General features: G+C 39.5%; 1 protein-coding gene across 2 annotated transcripts in view; it reads right to left on the bottom strand.

The window, feature by feature from the left end:
• The window catches only part of BMPR2 (bone morphogenetic protein receptor type 2), a 188,105-nt gene extending 163,973 nt beyond the window's left edge, over positions 1-24,132 (bottom strand). Inside the window, exon 1 of one of the 2 annotated variants that reach the window (XM_082467004.1) lies at positions 22,752-24,132. Coding sequence is in view for 1 of the 2 variants with exons in the window: in XM_082467005.1 (XP_082323131.1) it covers positions 22,752-22,827 (76 nt within the window). In the remaining variant the exon portion in view is untranslated. The remainder of the gene's footprint in view (positions 1-22,751) is intronic. The other variant, XM_082467005.1, reaches the window with a different exon arrangement.
• Between the last annotated feature and the right edge of the window lie 1,710 nt (positions 24,133-25,842).

The raw sequence follows: 25,842 nt of genomic DNA, 5'->3' as shown, positions 1-25,842 counted from the left end.
ATTAAAGGAGTATAAATACACAAAACAACTAAATGTAATGCATGATCCTGGATTTGTCTCCTGGACCAGAAAAATTTTCTCTTTGGCAATAATGGACATTATTAAAACAATTAATGATATTTGAAGGCCTCTGGATTAGAAAGAGGTATTGTAACAATGTTAATTTCCTGATTTTGATAATTGTATTGTGGTTATACAAGAAAATATCTTCATTTTTTAGGAAATACACTGACATATTTTGGGGTAAATGAGCATGATGTCTACAATTTACTCTCAAGTGTTTCAGAACAAGACAATACGAACATATAGAGAAAATGATAAAGCAAATGTAGTAAAATATTAACATTTGGGGAAGCTAGGAATTCTTCCCCATACATACAGGAATTCTTTGTATTATTCCTACAACTTTTTATAAGTCTTAAATAATTTCAAAATAAAAAGCTTAAAAAAAATGTTATTGCCAACAACATCACTAATAGCTAGACCTGAAAGAGCAGTCCCCTCCACTAGTGCAGTGAAGCTCATTAGTCCAGAAACGCTTCATGTCAGCAGAATATCCAAGGAACCAGTGCATGGTAGGCTAAAGAATAAAGGCATATCAGAGAGTATTACTGTTATGAGAGCAGGATACCCATGGATACTTTGAAGCAACATTTCAAACTGCAGTAGTTAACTGATTATGGGAACTATGAGCAAAATAAAAATTATGGGACTGGCTTGGTGGCAACTGAAAATGCAATAGCTTTCACTGAACACAGAAGTTTAGCTGGACAAACAGCAAGTTGCAAAAGAGAGTTCAAAATAGCAATGATACGGCAAGTGATTATAGCTGAAATCCTTTTTGTTTAGAACTTGGAAGGAGTCTGCTATCTTCTATTGAACTCTGCAGCTCTCTTCATCTAGGTACTGAGCATACAGTGAGCATGGTGTATGATATTGTCTTCAAACTTGAAGTCAAGTCAAAAGTCAAACTTATCAAACCGTGGGAACATCTCACCACTAGTAATTACTGAACCAAATAGGCATCAGGCCAAGTCCCTAAATGGAGCGTCTGTGCCCTCCTGAAGGAAGACACAAATAAACTTCCCTTCTGGAATATGTGGAAGGCAGATGGCAAATAAGACTAAGAATTCTGAGGTTTATATATTATTTTCAGTATCAAAAAAATTACTAAACACCTTAAAAAGAAAGAAAATTCTAATATATGCTACAACATGGATGATCCTTGAGAATATTATGCTAAGTGAAATAAACCAGTCACAAAAAGACAAATACTGTATGATTCCACTTGTATACGGGACTTAGAGTAGTCAAAATCATAGAGACAGAGGGAAATGGTGGTTGCCAGGGACTAGGGAGACGGGAGTTATTGTTTAATGGGCATAGAGTACAGCTGGTTTCAGTTTTACTGGACGAAAGGAGTTATGAAGATGAATGGTGGTGATAGCTGCACAACATTCTGAATATATTTAATACACCTGAACTGTACACTTTAAAATGGTTAAGATGGTAAATTTTACGTGTATTTTACCACAATAAAAAGAACTGGTGGGCTTCCCTGGTGGTGCAGTGGTTAAGAATTCTCCTGCCAATGCAAGGGACATGGGTTTGATCCCTGGTTGGGGAACTGGGATTCCCAAAAGCCGTGCAGCATGGCCAAAAATATAAATAAATAAACAATTCATTTTGATCCTCTTAAATTTGATTTTGACTTTAAAATGTGTGTTTATTTGTGTGGCTTTTTAAATTTTTTTTGAGAGACCATTTCAAATCTAAAGAATAGAAATTATCTCAGAGCGACTTCTCTGGTGATCCAGTGATAAAGAATCCATCTTCCAATGCAGGAGACGCCAATCTGATACCTGGTCGGGGAACTAAGATCCCACATGTCGTGGGGCAACTAAGCCCGCGCACCCCAACTACTGAGCTCGCGCGCCTCAACTAGAGAGCCCACACGTGCAAACTACAGAGCCTACGCGCTCTGGAACCCGCGCCACAACTAGAGAAGAGAAAACCGGCACGCCACAACTAGAGAGAAGCCCGCGTGCTGCAACGAAGAGCTCACATGCCGCAACAAAGACCCGACGCAGCCAAATAAATAAATATTTTTTTAAATAAGCAAAACAATATTTAAAAAAAAGAAATTATCTCAGAGACCAATTAGCTTATGTCTAATCAAACTGTCCTAACAATACCTCATGTTAATTGTAGAAGCTGTCTATTTGGGTGTCCATACCTGTCAGAAATAAACTAAGAAAGAGGTTTTTTTTTTTCAAAGTACTTTTTTCTGAACACTTTCTTTTTAAATACTGTAATGCTAATAGCCTAATTCCAGAGAAGATTACTGTTTCATTTAGAAAGTATCAAAAGAAAGGAAGAAAGTTAATGCTAACTAAAGATCTGACATAGGGACTTCCTTGGTGGCGCAGTGGTTAAGAATCCGTCTGCCAATGCAAGAGACACGGGTTCAATCCCTGGTCCGGGAAGATCCCACATGCCGCAGAGCAACTAAGCCCGTGCGCCACAACTACTGAGCCTGTGCTCTAGAGCCTGCGAGCCACAACTACTGAGCCTGCGCGCCTAGAGCCCAAGCTCCTCAAAAAGAGAAGCCATCGCAGTGAGAAGCCAACACACCACAGGGAAGAGTAGCCCCCACTCGCCGCAACTAGAGAAAGCCCGCGCACAGCAACAAAGACCTAACGCATCCATAAATAAATAAATTAATTAATAATAATTTTTTAAAAAAGATCTGACATAGTACTAATTTTGTAGGAAATTATTAACATAAAAAAGAAAACGAAAGAGGATAAACAAATCATTCTTCCTTGTTCTTTCTATTTATTATCTCTGAAACAGTTAACTCTTACATAAGACTCACTTTGTAACAAACAAGAAATAAAATAATACTTGAACTAAAATACCTTTTAAGTTTCAGATGCACTACTGCGGAAACAAACAAATTAGATACCCAATTTATCTGACATGCCAAAGAAAATCATGAAATCCGTGAAACACATCTTTTGTATTACAATTGGGTGTGTAATTTTCCTTCAAATATCAACATTTCTTAATATATCAATGCTTAATATCAACTAATTCTAAAAATGAGTATATCAAATCTAGTAATGACTTTTAATTTTTGCTATTATAGAAGCCAATAATTAAGATAAACTCCCAAAATCTGTGTCTTACTGCATATTCAGCAGCTAAAATATTGTGTACTAACAAAACTTTGGCCTGTGGCCTAGAAAATCTAAAAATTTTACAAGCTGGGATACATGTTTTTTACTCAACTATTCCATTTTTTCTATGATAAGCAATATCATTATAGACTTTCAAAGATATTGTAAGAAAACCTAGGCATTCTAAACCACTTATTTCCTTTTTAACCAAAGAACAACTGGGACACTCAACCAACAGAGAGAAAAACACTATGAGAAAAAAAGATGTACATTAAGCATATCCCATAAATCATCCTCAGTAATTTTTAAATTTCTAAATTTTTAACTATATAATTTTGAAAACATACAGAAGTAGAGTCACTTTAGAGAAAGCGCCCTGAAGTATTTCTTATAAGTCCATATTTAGGTAATTTTAATATCTAAAAATGAAACAATCTTTACTCCCTTTTCAAAACAACAAAAAGAAACTTAAAAAATTAAAACCACTACAATCCAAGCCTGAGTCTCATTTATGAAGTGAATGTTTTAGTAAAAAAATTAGTTACAGGCTTCCCTGGTGGCACAGTGGTTAAGAATCCGCCTGCCAATGCAGCAGACCAGGGTTTGAGCCCTGGTCTGGGAAGAATCCACATGCCATGGAGCAATTAAGCCTGTGTGCCACAACTACTGAGCCTGTGCTCTAGAGCTTGCAAGCCACAACTACTGAAGCCCGCACACCTAGAGCCGGTGCTCCACAACAAGAGAAGCCATCACAATGAGAAGCCCGCGCACCGCAACAACTAGAGAAAGCCTGCCCGCAGCAATGAAGACCCAATGCAGCCAAAAATAAAATAATTAAATTAAAAAAAAAATTAGTTACATTTCCTTTCAAAGAAGCAAAGATGTGTTTCTCTGAGTTATTTCATATACTTTATTAATTCTTGGCAGTTTGGATACCAACTTTTCATTTTTAAATTATCCTGGGCATTATAAATGCATTTAAAAAAAAATCTGTATATGACCCTGTTATTCTCCAGAAAACAGGCCCAATTCATTTATTTCCTTTCTTTGAAAGATATTTTCCTGGAAGAAAGGCAAAATTATTATTGCCAGGTCTTGAGCATAAGACAGTACAATTGAGCCACCAGAACCAAGTACTGGTTCCTTTCAACTTAGATTCTTAGACCACTGATAAGAGCAACCAAAGAAACAAGGAGAGTTACATGCTGTCAATGACAGGAGGAGCTCAGGAATTACAGACTACCTGAATTCAAATCCCAGCACTACCACTAGCTAAATTACCATGGAGATTTACTTAACTTTTCTAAGCCTGTGGTATAAATAAATAAATAAATAAATAGGGTCAACAAACTCTGTACTTCACAGGGGTTGAAAAGATTAAAAAAGATAAAATTGGCACAATGCCTCACACATATTAAGTACTCAAAAAATGATAGCTAATATGTTATTTTCTAGAATCTAACATTTAATTCTAATTTATAACATATGTAGAGGAAAAAAAGCTTTTTCCCTTTTGGATGGTTAATTTTAATTAAAGCGAGTAGAAAAATCTAAAAAAGAAAAGGAGAAAGTGAAAATTGATGGCATGGTGCAATAATGCAAACTTCTTACACTAATCCGGCTAAGATGGTTTACCAAATTCAGTTGGTTACTGAATTTAAAATCCACATCTATTACAAAAATAACTTAAAATTCAAAGATACATAGGACTTCCCTAGTGGTCCAGTGGTTAAGACTCCGTGCTTCTAAAGCAGGGGGTGCAGGTTCGATCGCAGGTCAGGGAACTAAGATCCCACATGCCGCATGGTGCGGCCAAAAAAAAAAAAATTCCAAAATACATAGGTTTGTGTTATTTTAAATGATACACGCCTACTATTCATCAAAAATCTTCTTTTAAATTTAAGTATTTTAAGTGATGGCTATTTCCTCTAATATTACCCTGGTAAAAATAAATTTTAAATATCCAAGATCAACACTGATAAAGATTAACTTTATATCACTTTAACTGTCTTCCCTATCTTAGTCGTAAATATTATGTATTAAGGTTATGTATAAGAATATACTTTTGCAGATAATTTAAATTAAATCCTATCTTTTGGGACTTCCCTGGTGTCTCAGTGGTTAAGAATCCGCCTGCCCGGGGCTCCCCCAGTGGCGCAGTGGTTAAGAATCCGCCTGCTAGGGCTTCCCTGGTGGCGCAGTGGTTGAGAATCTGCCTGCCAATGCAGGGGACACGGGTTCGAGCCCTGGTCTGGGAAGATCCCACGTGCCGCGGAGCAGCTGGGCCCGTGAGCCACAATTACTGAGCCTGCGCATCTGGAGCCTGTGCTCCGCAACAAGAGAGGCCGCCATAGCGAGAGGCCCGCGCACCGCGATGAAGAGTGGCCCCCACTTGCCACAACTGGAGAGAGCCCTCGCACAGAATGAAGACCCAACACAGCCATAAATAAATAAATAAACAAATACTTTAAAAAAAAAATGCTTAATATCAACACCTCTCGGTACTTTAAAAAAAAAAAAAAAAAGAATCCGCCTGCTAATGCAGGGGACATGGGTTCGATCCCTGGTCCGGGAAGATCCCACATGCCACAGAGCAGCTAAGCCTGTGCATCACAACTACTGAGCCTGTGCTCTAGAGCCTGCGAGCCAAAACTACTGAGCCCGCACGCCACAACTACTGAAGCCTGCGTGCCTAGAGCCTGTGCTCCACAATGAGAAGCCACCGCAATGAGGTGCCTGCACATCACAACGAACAGTAGCCCCCACTCACCACAACTAGAGAAATCCTGCACACAGCAACAAAGACCTAACACAACCAAAAAAAAAAAAAAATGCCATGGAGCAACTGAGCCTGTGCACCACAACTACTAAGCCTGCACTCTAGAGCCAGCAGGCCACAACTACTGAGCCTGCGCGCCACAACTACTGAAGCCTGCGTGCCTAGAGCCTGTGTTCCTCAACAAGAGAAGCCACCACAATGAGAAGCCTGCACACTGCAACCAAGAGTAGCCCCCGCTCACCGCAACTAGAGAAAGCCCACACGCAACGAAGACACAATGCAGCCAAAAAGTAAATAAAATAAATAAAAAATAAATAAAAATCCCATCTTTAACATAAATACTATTATTGTAATACAAACAGGTTCAAAAGAGAAAGGTTCAAAGAGACTGGACAAGCCAAAACAATCTTGAGAAAGAAGAACAGAACTGAAGGAATCATGATCCCTGATTTCAGCCTATACTACAAAGCTACAATAATCAAAACAGTATGGTACTGACACAAAAACAGACACAGAGATCAATGGAACAGGATAGAGAGCCCAGAAATAAACCCATGCACTTATGGTCAATTAATCTACAACAAAGGAGGTAAAAATATACAATGGAATAAAGACAGTCTCTTCAGTAAGTGGTGCTGGGAAAAATGGACAGCTACATGTAAAAGAATGAAATTAGGGGGCTTCCCTGGTGGCGCAGTGGTTAAGAATCCGCCTGCTAATGCAGGGGACACGGGTTCGAGCCCTGGTCTGGGAGGATCCCACATGCCGCGGAGCAACTGGGCCCGTGAGCCACAATTACTGAGCCTGTGCGTCTGGAGCCTGTGCTCTGCAACAAGAGAGGCCACGATAGTGAGAGGCCCGCACACCGCGATGAAGAGTGGCCCCCGCTTGCCACAACTAGAGAAAGCCCTCACACAGAAACGAAGACCCAACACAGCCAAAAATAAATAAATAAATTTAAAAAAAAAAAAGAATGAAATTAGAACAGTCTTTAACACCATATACAAAAATAAACTCAAAATGGATTAAAGACCTAAATGTAAGACAGGAAACCATAAAACTCTGAGGAAAAAAATTGGCAGAACACTCTTTGATGTAAATCATAACAATACTTTTTTAGATCTGTCTCCTAAAGCAAAGTAAATAAAAGCAAAATTAAACAAATGGTACCTAATTAAACTTAAAAGCTTTTTCACAGCAAAGAAAACCACTGACAAAACAAAAAGAACCTACTGAATGGGAGAAAATATTTGCAAATAATATGACCAATAAGAGGTTAATATCCAAAATATATAAAGAGCTCATTCAACTCAGTACCAAAAAAACAAAAAACCCTCTGCCATTAAAAAATGGGCAGAGGGCTTCCCTGGTGGCGCAGTGGTTGAGAATCCTCCTGCCAATGCAGGGGACACAGGTTCAAGCCCTGGTCCGGGAAGATCCCACGTGCCGCAGAGCAACTAAGCCCGTGTGCCACAACTACTGAGCCTGTGCTCTAGAGACCGCGAGCCACAACTACTGAAGCCCGCATGCCTAGAGCCCATGCTCCACAACAAGAGAAGCCACCACAGTGAAAAGCCCACGCACCGCAACAAAGACCCAACACAGCCAAAAAAAAAAAAAGGGCAGAAAATGTGAACAGACATGTTTCCCAGAAGGAAATAGAGATGGCCAAAAGGTACATGAAAAGATGCTCAACATCGCTAATCATCGGGGAAATGCAAGTCAAGACTATAATGAGGTATCACCTCACACCTGTCAGAAGGAACACAAATAACAAATGTTAGGGAGGATGTGGAGAAAAGGGAACCCTCGTACACTGCTGGTGGGAACGTAAATTGGTGCAGCCACTATGGAAAACAGTATGGAGGTTTCTCAAAACACTAAAAATAGAACTGTCATATAATCCAGCAATCCCATTCCTCAGTATATATCTGAAAAAATAAAAAACCCACTAATTCGAAAAGACACATGAACCCCAATATCATAGCAGCATTATTTATAATTGCCAAGACATAGAAGCAACCTAAGTGTCCATCAACAGATAAATGGATAAAGAAGATATAGTACATATATACGATGAAATACTACCCAGATATTATATTTTAATATCTACAAATTAAAACAGTTAACTGTAAAACTTCTGCTGCTGAGGTATCAGATTAGGAAAATAGACTCTGCCAGCTATGTCAGGGCTTCTGGAAGTTAGCTGTAAAATCTTTACCCCATTTAAATTCTACCCTAATTCTGCCCCCAATTATCATGTTGCCTTATGGAGTTTTCACTCTACTACTAAAAAAAAAAAAAAAAAATTATTGGTCAAACTCTGTTATTGCTCATAATTTAAAGGTCAGTTTAGAAAAAACTTGATGAGACATTAGAGACTGCAGTCATGCCAACTTTATTCTAGAGTCCAAGTATGAAAACTAGCAGCCTCTAATATTATTTGAAAGTAACCAAGAATGAAAAAAAGTTACCCTGGCCAAAAACTACTCGGGATATATGAATGAGCACTTCCTTGTGATAATGCGGGGGAAAGAAGAATATCAACAAAAAACAACAAAAATCTCCAAGTAAAATACTGAATATGTGCCTATGTGGGAAAAGAAAGATTACATCTACTTTAAATGAGAATACAAATGAGATATGACCCAAGTCTTCAAACTCTGCAATAATCTTTTTAAGAACAGGACAAACAGGAAAGTCCTGATCTACAAGGGCCGTATGACTAGGAATTATTCTTATAGTCTGTATTCTCTGCATCATAAAGGGAGTCCAGGGAGATGGACTCTAGCCCTATTCTTTGAATTATTTTGAGGCAAAATACTTCCCATGCTTACATTTTTTTCCAATAAATGAAAAATACAGTCAATACTAATATATATTTGTAGTGCTTACTGAAAATATTAAATAACAGATCTCTAAAATAAACATGTGAAGGAAATACATTTTTAAAACTAATTCAACTGTACACTCTAAACCCAAGAAACAGTATAGCACAGAAGGAGGTGTGTAATGATACCAAAATGTTATTTGACAGTACCAGGGAGAAAAATCCAACCTGCCACCTCCCTTGTCCATCTTGACTACTACAACTGCCTAACCAGGCTTCCTATTTCTCCCTGGCTCCTCTCTAATCCTTCTCCACATACAAGCCAAAGTCACCGCTGAAAAATGAAAATTAGATAATGAATTTACTCTGTTTAAAATCTTTCAACAGCATTTCCCATTTTCCTAGACTAAAATTCAAACTCTTCATCTTTCTACCATGGCCTAAAAGGCCCCGCAAGATTTGGCTCCTGCTTGAATATCTAACCCCTTGTCATGCATCTCTCTCCCTAAGTTACTATAGGCCACACCAGTCTCCTTTTTGATCCTGTAAAATACCAAGCTCTTTCCCACCTTCCAGCCTTTGTGCTTTCTGTTTCTCTTCCTGCAATTATTCACAAATCTGCCTCATTTTAATTCTTCAGATGTCACCTTGTAAGGAAGGCTCCACTGAACACCTTAACCCTCTAACACCTTAACCCTGTGACATTTATCATAATCTCTATCTTGTTCATTTATGTATTTACTACTTATTTATGATCTGTCTTCTCAACAAGTAAGTGCCATTAGAGGCAGAAATCCAGATGCCTTGTTCATGGTTACAAGATACTATGATATTCTCTTAACCTAACCTAATCTTCATAAATACAACATGTATAAGCTAGATTACAGAATGTAAGGTCTCCTACATATTTTGCTCAACATCTCCTTTCAACACTACTAAACAGTGTTCAAATGCCAGAAGACATAAGAAAACCATAAGAATATTCAAAAATCAGCAGGTGAATATTTTATCTTGGCTCATTTCAGGAGTGTTACAAACTTGTCTTCTCCTTAAATTTATGATGTCTTTAAACTTATTTTAACAGTTGCCCTATAGAAAAGCACTAGGCTGAGTTGCCTCCCTGGATGGCTAAATGGCCTTCCTGCCTCATTCATTAAGTGTACTTGGCAACATAAGAGGCATTACAGCATATAATTTGCTTCACATATAGCCCTTTTATTTTAGTAGTCAGTTTTTTTTCACACATAATTAGAAAAGAGCTGAATGAAACATTTCCCCAAAAACACTGTAAAGAAAATCTCTAAAGATGCAATATGAAGAATTTTGAATTTAAATTATCAATACTTTTCTCTGTAGAAATGTCATCATAAAACATTGAAACCAGAGAATCATTTTCTCTTTACTACTGTAACCTGCTTAAACAAAATTATAGATCAAAAGTTCTTAGGTTTAGTGAAACATGGTATTTTTTAGGGGACATGTTATTCATTAACACTGCTCTCACCCTTAGTATACTAGAGATTTAAAGTATCAATAAAACTTTCTTGCTCAAGAAAACTATAAGGCACTCCTATCAGGGAAATATATTGTGGTTGAATCTATAAAAAACAAAACAAAATCAAGCATACAATACCTCTGATGAATCATTTAATATATATCATATAATACATTACCTAAGGGTTAAAATGGGGCTTCTCTTCCTATATCTCTTTATGATACCCTCTGCTTTCTTTTACTACTTGCTTTTCATTTTAAGTGCTTCCTCTTACCTGATTTAAATTCTGTCATCAAACAAAGCAAACATAGCTAGATACCCCAAAAACTCCAACTGTCAAGAATGAAAGTAGGGCTTCCCTGGTGACACTGTGGTTAAGAATCTGCCTGCCAACACAGGGGACACGGGTTCAAGCCCTGGCCCGGGAAGATCCCACACGCCATGGAGCAACTAAGCCCGTGCACCACAACTACTGAAGCCCGCACACCTAGAGCCTGTGCTCCGCAACAAGAGAAGCCACTGCAATGAGAAGCCCACGCACCGCAATGAAGGGTAGCCCCCACTCACCGCAACTAGAGGAAGCCCACGCGTAGCAACAAAGACCCAACACAGCCAAAAATTAATTAATTAATTAATTTTTTAAAAAAAAGAATGAAAGTAGTAGGAGTAATGTGGCTGGGAAATGCAACCCTAAACAGTATCAGTGAGATCTTACATGTGTCTCTCTCTTCTGGATTGCTACTTTGATCGCTACCTCCTTAATCATCTATACTCCCCTCACAACACTTTCCCCACAAAGGATTATAAACCATTATTAGCCAGATCTCAAGTCTTCAGAGTTCAGTACAGCACTTAAGCCAATCTTAAATAAGACAGAATATATATGCCCCAAATAACCTCAGCCTTCATCACCACCCCACCACCATGGGCTCAGTAGGATGACCGTCAACCAAATATAAAATTCAGTGGCCACAGGAATGACAGAGGACTACTCAGGTTGCTGAATCTTCTCCTCCTCCTCTTTTTTGTACAGTCTAGCCCACTTGACTAGGCCTCTCAGCCTCTGTCCCTGCTCCTTACAGTTGGCTCACACCTATGTTTACCACACGTTTGGTCACTGTGCCTTGGCCACCTGGCTGCTCTTCTAAAGAGTACCTCCGTTATGAGGTGAATTCCCTTAGCCCAACCTCAAAGGAATTGTGAGCTCTATGCCATGCCTTTCCAGCCACAGTGACTTATCCACTGCCCAAATTATTACTATCCTTCTTACTACTGCCTATATGCATTCTGTATACCTTACTTCAAATTTGGATTTTTTAACCCAGCCAGTAGTTGAGCATACACCACTGTATTTATGCTCTTGTCCTATAATAGGGTTAGTCTGTCAATACTGGGACAGTGATCCATACTTCTTCCATACTTAATTTCCTCTTTTATTGTCTGTCGTTCTCTACCCAAAACAGTTAGCATATTCATGTTCAATGAATACCTTTTATTACACAACTAGTGTGAAGATAATCTATCCTAATTTTATTATTTTACGGAGAACAATCCACAGAATTTCAAAGTTGAAAGGCAGCTCAATGTGATCAATTCTCTCTTAAAAATGAGAAAGTCTTGAGAGGAAATATGGTTAAGAGCAGAGACTTTCAGAAATCATGAAAACCTTGGCTTGAATTCCAGTTCTGCCATTTTCTAAGTGTAAGGCTTTGGGTGATATATTTAACCTCTGTGCAACTGTTTCCTTATCTATGAAAAAAATATCTATTTCAGCAAAGCTGATACAAGGATTCTATGAAATAAAGGATAAGGATTCTGTGAAATAAAGTTAAAAACTTAGCATGCCTGTCATAAAGAGGTATTCAGTAAATAACTCAATAAGTAATAAGTTATTATTAGAAGTATATACCATCAAACAAAGCACTTAATCTCTGTTTATCTGCTTCCTTAATCTTAAAATAGGAAAAATATCTACCTTTCAGCTATTTTGATAGAGAAAAACATGTTAAAAACACTCTGCATTGTTCTTGACACACAATTGGCACTCATAAAGAGGGACATTATGGTTATTAAACAATAGCTATTTTACGTTGCTACTCTCAGTAGCATCTACTATAATTCTTTGTATTTAAGTATTACTTTTTTTTTCCTTTTTGGCCATGCCTCGCGGCATGTCAGTTCCCCAAACAGGGTTTGAACCAGCGCCCCCTGCAGTGGGAGCACACAGTCCCAACCACTGGACCGCCAGGGAGGTCCCAAGTATTACTTTATTAATGTCACATTTTTTTGGTAAATCTTTTATACAACAGGTTCCTTTAAACAGTAATGAAATATTCATTAGCTACAGAAGTTCACTGCTTCTCCAACACAATTCTCAAGATAATTACTGAGGAGGTGACTCAGTTGAATCTCACAGGACTCTCTCTCCAAACACTTTAACTAGATGTTATCTTCTAAACAACAAATTCTATAATTAGTGACCTAAATAAGTAAAATGGGCTGAAAAGATTTCAGGACTCGGTTCACTTAAGTGACAGGATGATAAATGCAACCCACAGTAATTTTAGTACTTCTGACTGTATTAACTTCCTTCTGATATTGTCATTTAATTGTTCAGAGTTTTCTTTTCACATATAATTCTTTGCTTTAAGTAATAGCTCCCAAACTTTCCAATATCAAAGCTACTGTTTAAAAATGTCTGAATTCACAAACCGAGAAGAGCTTACACAAAGAATGGTATGCTGCTTTCGAGCGTACACCAATACAGAGATAAAAGGCAAGGGCAACAAGGCCAGACCAAGCTGCGGCAGTTTGGGTGGAGAACGACAGACAATAAAAGAGGAAATTAAGTAAATTACTTTTTCTCCCTTCTCCCTCAGACTACCCCCAACTCTGTCCCTTTACCTTTTGCTACCACTATTCTTCCCTACATCTGTACTACTCCTATGAAATATGACCACTAGAATGGAAAACTAGGATGACAAAAGTATTCCACTTGGTGCTATGTATTTCCACACACCAGCTGCAAAGAAAAGAACAGGTTCTAACTCAAACTTGTTCTGAATACATTAAATGAATACAAATGCTCAGGCATTTTAAGCCATTGATATTAGTCATATTATTTACTTACTTGATGCTCCCTCGTTAGAAACCCAAACAACCAGGGTTCTTAGAAACTTTTAAATTAAAATAATAGGGAAGGCTCTAAATGAGAGCTAAAATGTCTGGGTCCCAGTGCTCAGGCATTTTAAGCAATTGATATTAGTCACCTATTTACCATGACAAGCAAAAAAATCTATTATGACAAGTTAGCAGAAGTACATTTTATATATTCCAAATTAACTGCCCCTAAATGATGCTTTTCACTACCCAAACAGGACACTTTGTCTACTTGGAATTCAGTGATTAAAAGACAATTTGCGTAGGGCTTCCTTGGTGGCGCAGTGGTTGAGAGTCTGCCTGCCAATGCAGGGGACACGGGTTCGAGCCCTGGTCTGGGAAGATCCCACGTGCCGCGGAGCAGCTGGGCCGGCGAGCCACAATTACTGAGCCTGCGCGTCTGGAGCCTGTGCTCCGCAACAAGAGAGGCCACGATAGTGAGAGGCCCGCACACCGCGATGAAGAGTGGCCCCCGCTTGCCACAGCTAGCGAAAGCCCTCGCACAGAAACTAAGACCCAACACAGCCATAAAAAAAAAAAAAAGACAATTTGCCTATATAAGAAGCAGTAGAGTGCAGCAGTTTAGAGCATGAGCTGCCTGTGTCTATATTCCCCCTCTATCACTTATTAGCTATGTTGCCACAGGCAAGTTTCTTAATTTTTCTGTGCCTAAAACTCCTCATCTGTAAATGGGGATAATACATAAGAGAATCTACCTTCTTATTATTATTGAGTTACTATACCTACAACACAAAGAATAGTTCCAGGTGGTTTAAATTATCTAAACGTTAAAAAAAACAAAAACAAACCTATAGACTCATCTACTATAAGACAGAACAAAGGCTTTTCTAAGATAACACAAAACCCAGACATCAAAAAGGAAAAGATAAACAATTCTAATTGCATAAAATCATTCTTTTATATTAATATCACCTTCAACCAATAAGAAAAAGAAACAAATCATTAGGAAAATTAATCTGATACCTGAACAGGTAATTGAGAGAAATGCAATTGGCCAGTAAGCATACAAAAAGAAGCTTGGCTTCACGAATAATTAAAGCACTGCAAACTGAAACAAAATACAATGCTTTTGCTTTGGCAAAAATTAAAAACATTGATATTATACAATATTTGGAAAAGGTATAAGAAAATGGAAATTCTGATATACTACTGGTGGAAATGAAAACTGGTACAATCTTTTGGGGGGAAATTTGAAAATTCATATCAAAATTTTAAAATGTGCAAACTTTCAACAAATGATTTTACTTCCAGAACTATCCTGCATGAATAATCACAAAAATCTGTGTATTACATAGTACGTAACGATTCTACCTTTGTTTAAAAAAACAAACTCTAGTTATACCCAGATGTTTATTTATAGTACATACAAAAAAAAAGTATGAAAAATTATACAGCAAACTACTAACAATGGTTACATCTAGGGAATGGAATTAGAGAAAAAGTAAAGAGGGAATGGGTCTTTTTATTTTCTATACTTCATTATCACCTAAAAATTTTTTTAATGATTCTGTGTTACAACTTTAGGATTCTAAAAAACAAAGATTCTTTCAAAGAAATAAAGTCTAGAAGCAAAAACAAGTCTTAAAATACATAGCAAAGTCAATACAAGTTTATCTTACTACTTCCTATAGTCACTATTGGTGCTGTTTCCCAAATTCCTTTTGTAGATACTTGGAAAGATCACATTTCCTAGAGGTTGGGAGAGACCACGAGACTAAATAGTGAGTCTTCTACTTATACTACTTACCAGTAGTATAAGTAGAAGTAGAAGTATAAGCAGCCTATTAGCTGCTTAGTGTACAAATCTAAGCTGACTTAGTACAAATCTAAGAGTACTGTCTTGCACTTAAAAGGATTTAGCAAGAATCAGTAAAACTGAATTTCTCATAAACCTAAGTAAATGGACAAAATAATGATTCCTAGAGAAGTGCTGGATAAATGGAAAAAGTTGGTGTTAAAGGATAAAGTGAATTTAGTTTAACATTCTTGATAACATTTCATCAAGCTAACACACTGGTTTAGCAAAAGGAAAAAATAAATATCCCAGAAAAGTTATCTCCCACAAAAAGAACTCTGTTTCGATAACTAACATGAATAAATTCATTTTCTGACATCATTTGACTGTTCTTAATCTTGCCTTTCTTGTCACCATGATATGGCCCTTTGGGTAGTAACTAAATATAAAAAGTTACTCTTCACACTAGACTGGCCCCTAGGGGTTCTAATCACTAACAACAGATGGAAACACTGAAAATTTATCCTCCACTAAGTATGTCATCATCTCTCTTCTGATCTAATTGGTGTTCCTTTCCAAAACTTAAGCTTTGAATCTTCTATGAAAATTTTTATTATCCACCAACATTTGACTGCTATACTCCAAACCAAAACCGAAAATAATCTGCTGTCATTTATAGCAAAATAAGAAATCATAACTAAGAAGTAGTTCAGTCTAGGCAATTATTCCTGAATGATTAAAATGCCAATAAGATTTTCAGATGCTTGAACTATTACAAGTATTTTATACCTGCAGGCTAACACTATATATATTACATTAATGCTTTGCTTTGAAGGTATAATAGACTTCGTTTACTCATCTGTAAAATAAGGAAAAAATAATAGTAGCGATCAGTCTATTTAGAGGATAATGAGATAACACAGTAAATATGTAAGGCATTTAGTGGATATAGTAAAGGCTTAAGAAATATTCATGTCTCCTCCCTTACTCCCCCAATACAGATTTACTCACTAACTGTAGCCACTATCAAGTTATATAAAGTATCTTAAATCTAACCTCTTTTAAAACATTTGATTTTCTGAATTTTTACTTCTTTGTAAAGTTAAAAGCACAATAAAAGTTGAACAAGACAGAGGTCAGCAGATGCAGCCATAAGTAGTAGGGGCCAGATTGTGTAGGATATTTTAAATGATTGTGACTGAGTGAGATTCTGAGATTCTGATTGTGATTCTGAGTGACATGGAGAGGCATCAGAGAGTTTTAAACAGAAAAAAGTGATGATCTGACTTAAGTTTGAGAAGGGTGACTAAGGATACTATAGTGAAAAGTTAATGTAATAAAGCAAAAGTGTTAGAGAAAACAAAAGTTACTGAAAAGCTACAAGTGAGAGAAGATGGCTTTTAGATTAACATGGTAGCAGTGGAGGTGTTAAGTAGTCAGACTAGATATATTTTGAAGGTAGAGCCAAGAATTTTTTCTATCAGACTGGATATGAGTGTGGAAAAAAAAAAAAAAAAAATGAAGAGACAGGATATATTCAATTTTGGGCCTGAACAACTAGAATGACAGAACTGCCATTTGCTGAGTTGGGTAAGACTACTGGAGGAACAGGCCTACAGAAGAAGCTCAGGAGTTCAGTTTTGGACATGCTAAGTTCGAGATGACTATCAGACATCTAAGTGGAGATGCGGAATACTCACTCAGCTGGCTACACGCAACTTTATTTCAAGGAAAGAAGTTTAGGACGGAAATAAATTGGAAACTTTTCAGCCTCTAGATGTTATTTTTAAAGCCATGAAACTGGATGAGATCACCAAAGGAGTAAGTGTAGACAGAGAAAAGGACCAAGGACTGAGTCCTGGGACAACATATCATTTAGAGGTGAGGGACATAAAGAAGAACTATCAAAGGAGATAGAGAAGCAGAAGGAAAACCAAGAGTGTGGTATCTTATAACACAAATGAAGGAAGTGTTTCAAGGAGGAAAAAAAAAATGATCAAACTGAGTCATGCTGCTGATAGATCAAGATGAGAATACAGAAATAAACCAAAACACAAGACGGACATATGCACGAAACATTCAATATGGTACTCTTTATTAAGAGAAGAAAACCAAGACAAGCTAAACATCTCCTAACAGGAATCAAGTAAATACTAACAAATACACTCAATGGAATATTACACAGTTACTGTTTGTGACATATTATTCCATGTTTAAAAGTTTGAAATGTAGAGACTTCCCTGGCGGTCCAATGGTTAAGACTCCATACTCCCAATGCAGGGGGCAAGGATTCGATCCCTGGTTGGGGAACTAAGACCCCACATGCCACATGGCATGGCTCAAAAAACAGTTTGAAATATAATTAATAAATTATACAATCACACCCACACAAAAATATACACTCCTTTATTTGAAAGTTAGAAGTAAATACACCAAAATAAAACACAGTGTTGGAGTAATGGGATTAACAGTATTTTCTCTTTACTTTTCAAAGAAAAACAAAAATACAAAAACAAAGCTTTCCCTAAAAGGTTGGCCTAGAGTGTCTTTTACAATTATATAGCTTGGTTCATAGACTATTCTTGTCTACAAAGGCAAAGACTGAAGAAAGATCAATAATGTTGGGAAAAGTCAACTATTTCGTCATTTAAATGAAAGAAAAGAACTAGGCGGTTTGGATTATTAGATACATACACATATATACATATATGTAAATGACACACTATGTCATTTGTTAAGTCATGTTTTGCTCTAAATCACGCTATTTTGCACTTAAATTGCTGGGACAGAATAAAGGTATATTATTAAGTATATTTTTGACACTGAAATTTTTAAGGGAAAACTGTCTTGAAAGATAAACGAGAAGACCTTCTGGCGTTAACAAATTGAAATTTCTCAATGCCATCTGCATCTAGCCTTCCAGATATAGATGAGGAATTGCCATAAAGAGATATGTGTGCATACGATCCTTCTATTCCCCCAAACATCCAACTCCATCTAAAACTATTACAGCCAATACCTCTGGCACAATACTTTATCATGTTCCATAATTCTTCCATCAAGTCCACAGTCAACACATTTAAGGTGAGAATGATTACACAAATTTTGTATTGTAGCTTGATAATTTGTGTAATGAAGTTTAAGTGTTACTTAATATGCTTAAGGCAAGGTTGATGGACAGTGTTGGACACTTGGACTCTAGGTATGTATGTAAACTTTTACATTAGCTCTTCTGGTAATAATTCCCCTAACATCTTATTGCTATGTAACTTGACATATCATACAGACTCTTAAAGGCACGCCATAGTAGAAAACTTGTACCTTACATCTACCAGTTCCTTACACAGAATTTCTTTAAAGAGAATTTATTGAGGGGACTTCCCTGGTGGTGCAGTGGTTAAGATCCGCCTGCCAATGCAGAGGACACGGGTTTGAGCCCTGGTCCAGGAAGATCCCACATGCCGCGGAGCAACTAAGCCCATGCGCCACAACTACTGAGCCTGCGCTCTAGAACCTGCGAGCCACAACGACTGAGCCCACGTGCCACAACTACTGAAGCCCATGCATCTACAGCCCGTGCTCCGCAACAAAGAGAAGCCACCACAATAAGAAGCCCGCACACCGCAACGGAAGAGTAGCCCCCGCTCGCCGCAGATAGAGAGAAAACCCACACGCAGCAACAAAGACCCAACGCAGCCAAAAATAAATAAATAAATTTATTTTTAAAAAAAGAATGAAATAACGCCACTTGCAGCAACATGGATAGACCTAGAGATTATCATACTAAGTGAAGTAAGTCAGAAAGAGAAAGACAAATATATGATAACACTTACATGTGGAATATGAAATAGGATGCAAATGAACTTATTTACAAAACAGAAACAGACTCATAGAAAACTTAAGGTTACCAAAGGGGAAAGGCAGTGGGGGAGGGATAAATTAGGAGTTTGGGATTAGCAGACACAAACTACTATATATGAAATAGATAAACAACAAGGTCCTACTGTATAGGCACAGCGAACTATATTCAATATTCTGTAATAAACCATAATGGAAAAGAATATGAAAAAGAATGCATATATGTATAACTGAATCACTTTGCTGTACATCAAAAACTAACACAACATTGTAAATCAACTATACTTCAGTTAAAAAAAAAAAGCGATATGGCCAGTTATAAAATTAACTGATTTATACTGACTTCACTCTGTACCTTTTAGTTAGAATTTACCCATCAGAGACCAATATTCAATTTCTTCTCTTTCACTGTTAAGAAAGTTGGCCTTTAATGAAGGAAAGCTAGAATAAACATCTCTCCCCACATTTCACACACACACTAATACCAATACCACCACTACAGCAACCCACATGCCACGATAGCTTTTGTAGCCAATGTGTGTGTTTCTGAAGAGATGTATGTAAAATTGAAATCCAGTCAAGTGAATTATTTCAAATGCAGGAAGAATCAACTGACATTGACTAGGCAGAATCAGCTGACATGGGTGACAACTGAGCCACGGACACATGTGAGCCAGCCAAGGAGAAAAAGGTTTATGACATGATGCAGGACACTGAATTCCTTCAGTGTCCTGGAGAAGCTTCCAGGTAGGGATCCCAATGAGACCATCTGAAATACCATGGGCTCCCTGGTCTCCCAGGCCAAGAAGGATGCCAAGAAGCACAAGAAGGATGAACACAAGAACTAAGACTGGAGGGAAAAGAGTAGCTGAGTCTGCTCATTGGGCGGCATATGGTGGGGCAGGAGATAGGATTAGATATGTTATCTGTAACCATTACAACCTAAATAAAAAGCTTGGCAACTTTTTTTTTTCAAAAAAAAATTTTTTTAAACAGAAGCTGACCTTTAAATAAGTATTACATTATATTGTGTCCTTTTATTAAAATTAAGAATTCATGGGACTTCCCTGGTGGTCCAGTGGGTAAGACTCCCTGCTCCCAATGCAGGGGGCCTGGGTTCGATGCCTGGTCCGGGAACTAGATCCCGCATGCCACAACGAAGATCCCACGTGCTGCAACTAAGACCAGGCGCAGCCTAAATAAATAAATAAATATTTAAAAAAAAAAAAAAAAAAGAACAAGTTCAGCTTCATGCCCCTGTTCCAGACCATAAAAAAAAAGAAAAAAAAATCATTTATAAACTAAACAAGCACATATTTTTCATAAATTCTTATTTTTGCATACTAACTGTTCTTAGAATTAAGGAATCCAAGAACTAAACAGAGTAAGCAGGAAAGAGGGACTCAAAAGAAATAGAGGATTATCCACGACCCCATAGAGAGATGTGATATCAGTCTTCCAGTATTATTTTCCTGTTCAGCTGTACCATTTGCACATGTCTAGTTACATCACTGCATCTATATATCCCAAATTCACACAAGCCCTCTCTAGCCACCTTGCACTTAATGAAACTGCTCTAGCCACTCCAATATTAGGCAAAGTTTTACACATTTAGAACCATGACATTTGCGCAACCAGTGCTGTACCAAGATCCTGTCAAGAGTCCTTGCTTCTCTTCAAAGGCTAATCTGGTGAAGACACTAACTCTCTCATGTTCCCAATTAGAGTGAGAAGTTGTTGTCATCATTAATGTGATAGGTAAGGAAACAGACTGTAATTCTAGCTCCACAATTTACTGACTGTGTGGTGAGTTATCTAAATTCTCTATACTTCACTCACTCTGTAAAAGGAGCATAACTGAACCTGGAGTAAAGAACTGTCATGAGAATTAAATGAGAAAATACATGTAAAGCTATTAGGACAGTTGCTGGCGCAGAGCAAGCACTCAATAAATACTATTACTATTATTGTTACAGCTCTGAAATCCAATTTCACAAATGTTGGCATCTGGTGCTATGTAATACTAAAAAAAAAGATGACTAAAATCACTTTTAAACAGTGATTACTTTAATCCATCCCTTTTAAGGGCCATTATTCTAATATTTTATTTACCAAATAGAAATCAAGTTTATTCTTACTTTCATCAGTTCTGATCACAAAATGGTAAGCCTGTCAACAATAAATGAGAATCTATGTTCTAAACAGGTCAAGAATAACAAAGAACACTAACAAGTCTATGCTCTGAGATTTCTCCTCTTAGAATGACTGCTTGAACTTAACGCCTTTTACTCTCTTCATATTTTACAGGGACCACATGGCTTACTACTAGAGAACTTAAATAGCTAACAGAATATAAAGAACTCTGGAGAAAAATCATTCACTTTTACCCCAAAAGGAATTGTGATGATTAAGAATATTAAAATATCAGTGTCAAAATACATTCAATTCAGAAGTTCAAATTATGTTAACACAACTATCACAAACATAATAGACATTCATCAACAATATCAGAAGCACAAAAGAAAGTTCAAAAACTGTTTCAGTATCTTCCCAATGCAGACTTTTTAAATGGAAATAAACACCCGTCCGTGTCTAACATTGCAATGAGAAATTTACTGAAAGTGAATATTACACTTATTAAGAAAAAATAACTGGAAAGGTGTTATGTTGTCCTTCATTCATTTTTAGATGTATAATCTATTTGGCCATCCTAAACCAAATTTAAGAATTATATGTATGATTCACTCCCCAAAATTTCTAAAAGCAAATCACCAAAAGACTGCTTGAAAAGTAACTGCAAATGAAACGAGGTTTTTCCTAAGGTGTCTGAGAACTAAAATCAAAATATTCTAAGGAAAGGATGACTACCATTTCCCTTTAAGCTTCAGTAAAATGTCAAAAGAACTTTCAGGACTCAAATCTCCTAGAAGTCTGATGTGAGGTCAAAGTTGTCTCAATGACAGGAAAGTCAATAGATGCCACATGACTAAATGAAAAGCTACCAAAAATACTTCTAAGCCCAACAGTAATTCCAAAAGCATATAAAATACGACTGTCCAGATTGAAAAGATGAAAATATTATTACTAACATACTTCGGAACAAAATAATACTAACGATAATAACAATTAACAATATTATACAGTATATTAAGCATCTCACAGTTCTGCCTTCCTCAACATTTATTCAATTCATTCGGGAACATTTTGGAATAATGAAAGTAACATGGATTCTCAAAGAGTGATCTACGTCTAAAAATAAGGTTCAACTATATGTTCTACAGTTGATGTTCTTTTTACTGTAAGCCAAATCTGCTTCTTTATATTAGAAAAAAAAATCTACAGGTCTGTTTCCAAAGATCTCATAATAGACAGTGTTCACTGGTGATTAAAATATTATTTTTAATCCTTGCATTACCTCACAGCTAAAAACGTTAAGATACCACACCCAATGTGTCTTTTTTTTTTTCCCCCCCGGCGGGGGTGGGGTGGGGTGGTGGGGAATACGAGGTGCGGGGATTCGAAACTACACGTCAACGTGAAAGGTTAGTTGCCTGGAAGGACTAGGAAAGGCGCGCAGGTACCGGGCGATCGGCGGCCGCGTCGCGACGGGCGAGCGCAGGCCTCGGCCTCTGCAGGCTCCCTCCCCCGCCACCCGCAGAAGTGGCCCGGACGCGCCACCCGGGGCTACTCACCGGCCGCAGCGCTGACCAGCAGGACGGTCCACAGCAGCGAGGGCACCCGCCGGGGCCGCCGCAGCGACGAAGTCATCCCTGGGCCAGCCAAGAAGCAGGAGAGCAGAGAAAAGAAATACGGAAAGTGAACGAGGGCGGAGAAACGCGGCCGGGAGGCTAGTCCTCGCTCTCGTCGGACTTATCCGGCCCGTATTACAATGCAGTTTGAAAGGACAAATGGCAGATGAGAGGACCGAGCTGCAGAGCTTTCATTCCGCTGCCGAAATTCCCTTCATTTCTCTCCCTTGCGGCTGCGGGTGTTCATTCGCCCAGGACAGGGTGCCTCGGCCCCCCAAAGTGAAGGCATGTCTGTGGGGAGAAGCAGGGAGACAAGAAGAAAGCCCCGCAGTTATTTCCCTCGTAGTTTCACGATATCAAAAAAATATCCAGGTCTGGGAGAAAACATATCCAGGGTGCCGAGGGGTGGGGAGCGGGGATTCGAGGGGCGCCGAGGATCAGCACAAGTTCCCGACTGCCGGGAAGGGCGAAACCGGGCGGGCGGCGGCGGCGCCCGGCGGCCCGAGGCGCATCGCCTGTGCTCCGGGAGGGCAAGATTCCTTTTAAGTTTCGCTTCGGTGCTTCCCTTACTCCGATTTCGAGCAAAGCAAATTCTCTTTCTCGACTGGATCGAAAAAGGTGCTGGCCTCCATGGACAAACCCACGGCCTTCACGCCTTCGCGGAACAATCCTACGAGGGTCCGGCAGGTCCCGGCGGGAGGGCTGAGTGGCGGTGGGAAGCGGGGGAGGGGAGGGGTCCTCAGGCTGGGCCCCGAGCTCCCCGAGACAGCGGGCGGAGGGGAAGTGCCGGGAGGCTGCCCTTTCTAGCCCTCCCGGGTGCGCTCCTCTCTCTCTTTTTTATTGCTGCCGCTCCATCTTGCCTGAGGTAAATTCCACTGTGAAAGCCTTGTCTTCTCCCGTCAATGGCTCCTCTGAGCGAATCACAACCCCCCCCTCCCGAGGAAGCCGCCGCCGCCGCCGCCTCCTAGCTTTCCCGCAGCTCTAGGCTCCGGGCGGAGCTCGGGCGTCGCGGGCCGAGGGTGGGGGGCGGCGGGAGGGCGGATGTAGGTGGCTGGGGAGGGGGTGGGCAGCGAGGCGGCGAGACACCCCGCGCCCCTCCGGGAAGCACTTCCAGCGGCTCCGGGCAGACCAGACACAAAGGGGGGAGTCGCCGCAGCTGCCAGTCTGCGGCGCTCCCGGTCACCGGAGTCGCCCCGCCTCCGCCGCCGCCTCCGCCTCCTCCTCCGTCTCCGGCTCTTCCCGGCCCAGTCTGTCTCGGGCCTGTGGTGCAGCGCGGGCGGCGGCCGCAGCGGCGGCGGCGGCAGCGGCGGCTGCAGCGGCGCGACGAGGCCGCACTGCGCCTGCGCGCTCGCGGCCCCGCCCGGCCCCGCCCCTCACTCCAGGGCTAACTGAGGCGGACTCCGCGGCCCTAGCGCAGCCGCTGAGGGCAGGGCACGGTGGGGCCGGCACCCCGCAATGGACAGCACTGTCCTTTCTCCTTCTCACACACACACACACACACACACACACACACACACACCTTCCAGACGTCCACGCTTGGGATTTGCGTGCTTAAGAGAGGGCGGCCGCATGTATTGTCCAGCCTTTGGCAAACTCTTCCGAGCTCGGTGATTTAGCCTCTGACTTCTCTGGGACTCGAGTAAAGCCTCGAAGGACAGAACAACCCCCTTTGTTTCTTGGGGCCCGCGCCTGCCTGTCCGTAGCCCAAAGAATTGGGAAGGACCCACCTTTAGCAGAACCGGAGACCTTGGCCTCCTCGGGCTACTCTCACTGACTCAAACAAAAGCCGGAATTTGGAAAGACCACCCCTATATTGATATTTTTGCTCTAATCGGTGTCCTGCTTCCCTCAAGCACCCATTACCGCAACCCTTCTTAGCTAACGGGAGTACTGAACATTTGAAAGGATGCAAAGCCAGAAAGAACTCATTCTTTTACAATTGTATTCGCTGTCCTGCTGTCTGTGCATATCTGTCTATGCAGCGCTGTTTCCACTTCGAGGGTGGGCCTTTATTCACAAAGGCTGGGGGCCTTAGGGGCTTTTTAGGACATTTGAAAGGAAATTTGCGGTGAGGAGTCGCCGCGTCTAGGTAAAGAGTGGGGTTGGGTCTACGCAGCCGAGGAAAAGAGCAGGTCTTGCTGGTACAGAAGCTTCCTTTGAATCTGGAGAGGATCTGTTTAGTAGGGGTTTTTTTGAATTGCAAAACCCCAAGCAACCAGGATTGGGGAAGGGAATCCTTCCCACCTCCCCCACCCCCGCCCTGCAGCTCTTACACACTCCTGAGGGATCTGGTCGACTTGGGTGGGATTTTGCTGGGGGAAGAGGGAGAAGGTGACGTGCTTGGCGCCATGATCGGAAGTCTGGGTTTAATTCTTAGCTGCGAGGTGGAAAATCTGCGTGGGAGGGCGATCTTAGAGGTGAAGTCTAGCCTTCCCTTCTCCTTCTAAGCAGAAGGGTTATTCTGAAGACTGGTTTTGCTGGTCTTTCATTGTGGCTAAGGGCAGTTCAAAGATACCTTCAAATATACACTCCTGAAGTCATACTCTTTGCTTGCTTATTCAAGTCCCCTTTTATCTCTTTATCTGAACTTGATGTAAATAAATCTTCACATTCCTTACACTAGTTGCTGTTATCATACTAAATATCTTATATAATTAGGGGTTGTGGTAATACCAGCTCAGTATTCTCAGACTCTTTTTAGTGGAAATATTTTTATACTGTTTACCCTTCAGGCAGAGAGAAGTTTTTCTCTGTAGTAAAATCCCTTAAAAAGAAAAAAAAAAAAAAAGCATATACTTTGATTCACTAGTTTTATTACTATATATATATATATATATTTTTTTTTTTCCCCAAAAGGCCCAAAATAAGGAACTGGTATTGTTCTACCATTTGACTTTCAAGAAATAAGAGCTAGCACTCAGAGCAATAGGATTTAAGTATGTTAGAGGTGTAGAAAGTTTATTAATTGGTAGTATACTGTTTTTCTTTCTCAAATTGGGATTAAGTACTTGATTACTCTATTTTTTACTTGCAT

This window comes from Balaenoptera physalus, assembly GCF_965194825.1.
Source record: "Balaenoptera physalus genome assembly, chromosome: 6".
Lineage (NCBI taxonomy): Eukaryota > Metazoa > Chordata > Mammalia > Artiodactyla > Balaenopteridae > Balaenoptera > Balaenoptera physalus.
Note: the sequence above shows the minus strand (reverse complement) of the source record. Positions and strands in the feature narration are given on the sequence as shown.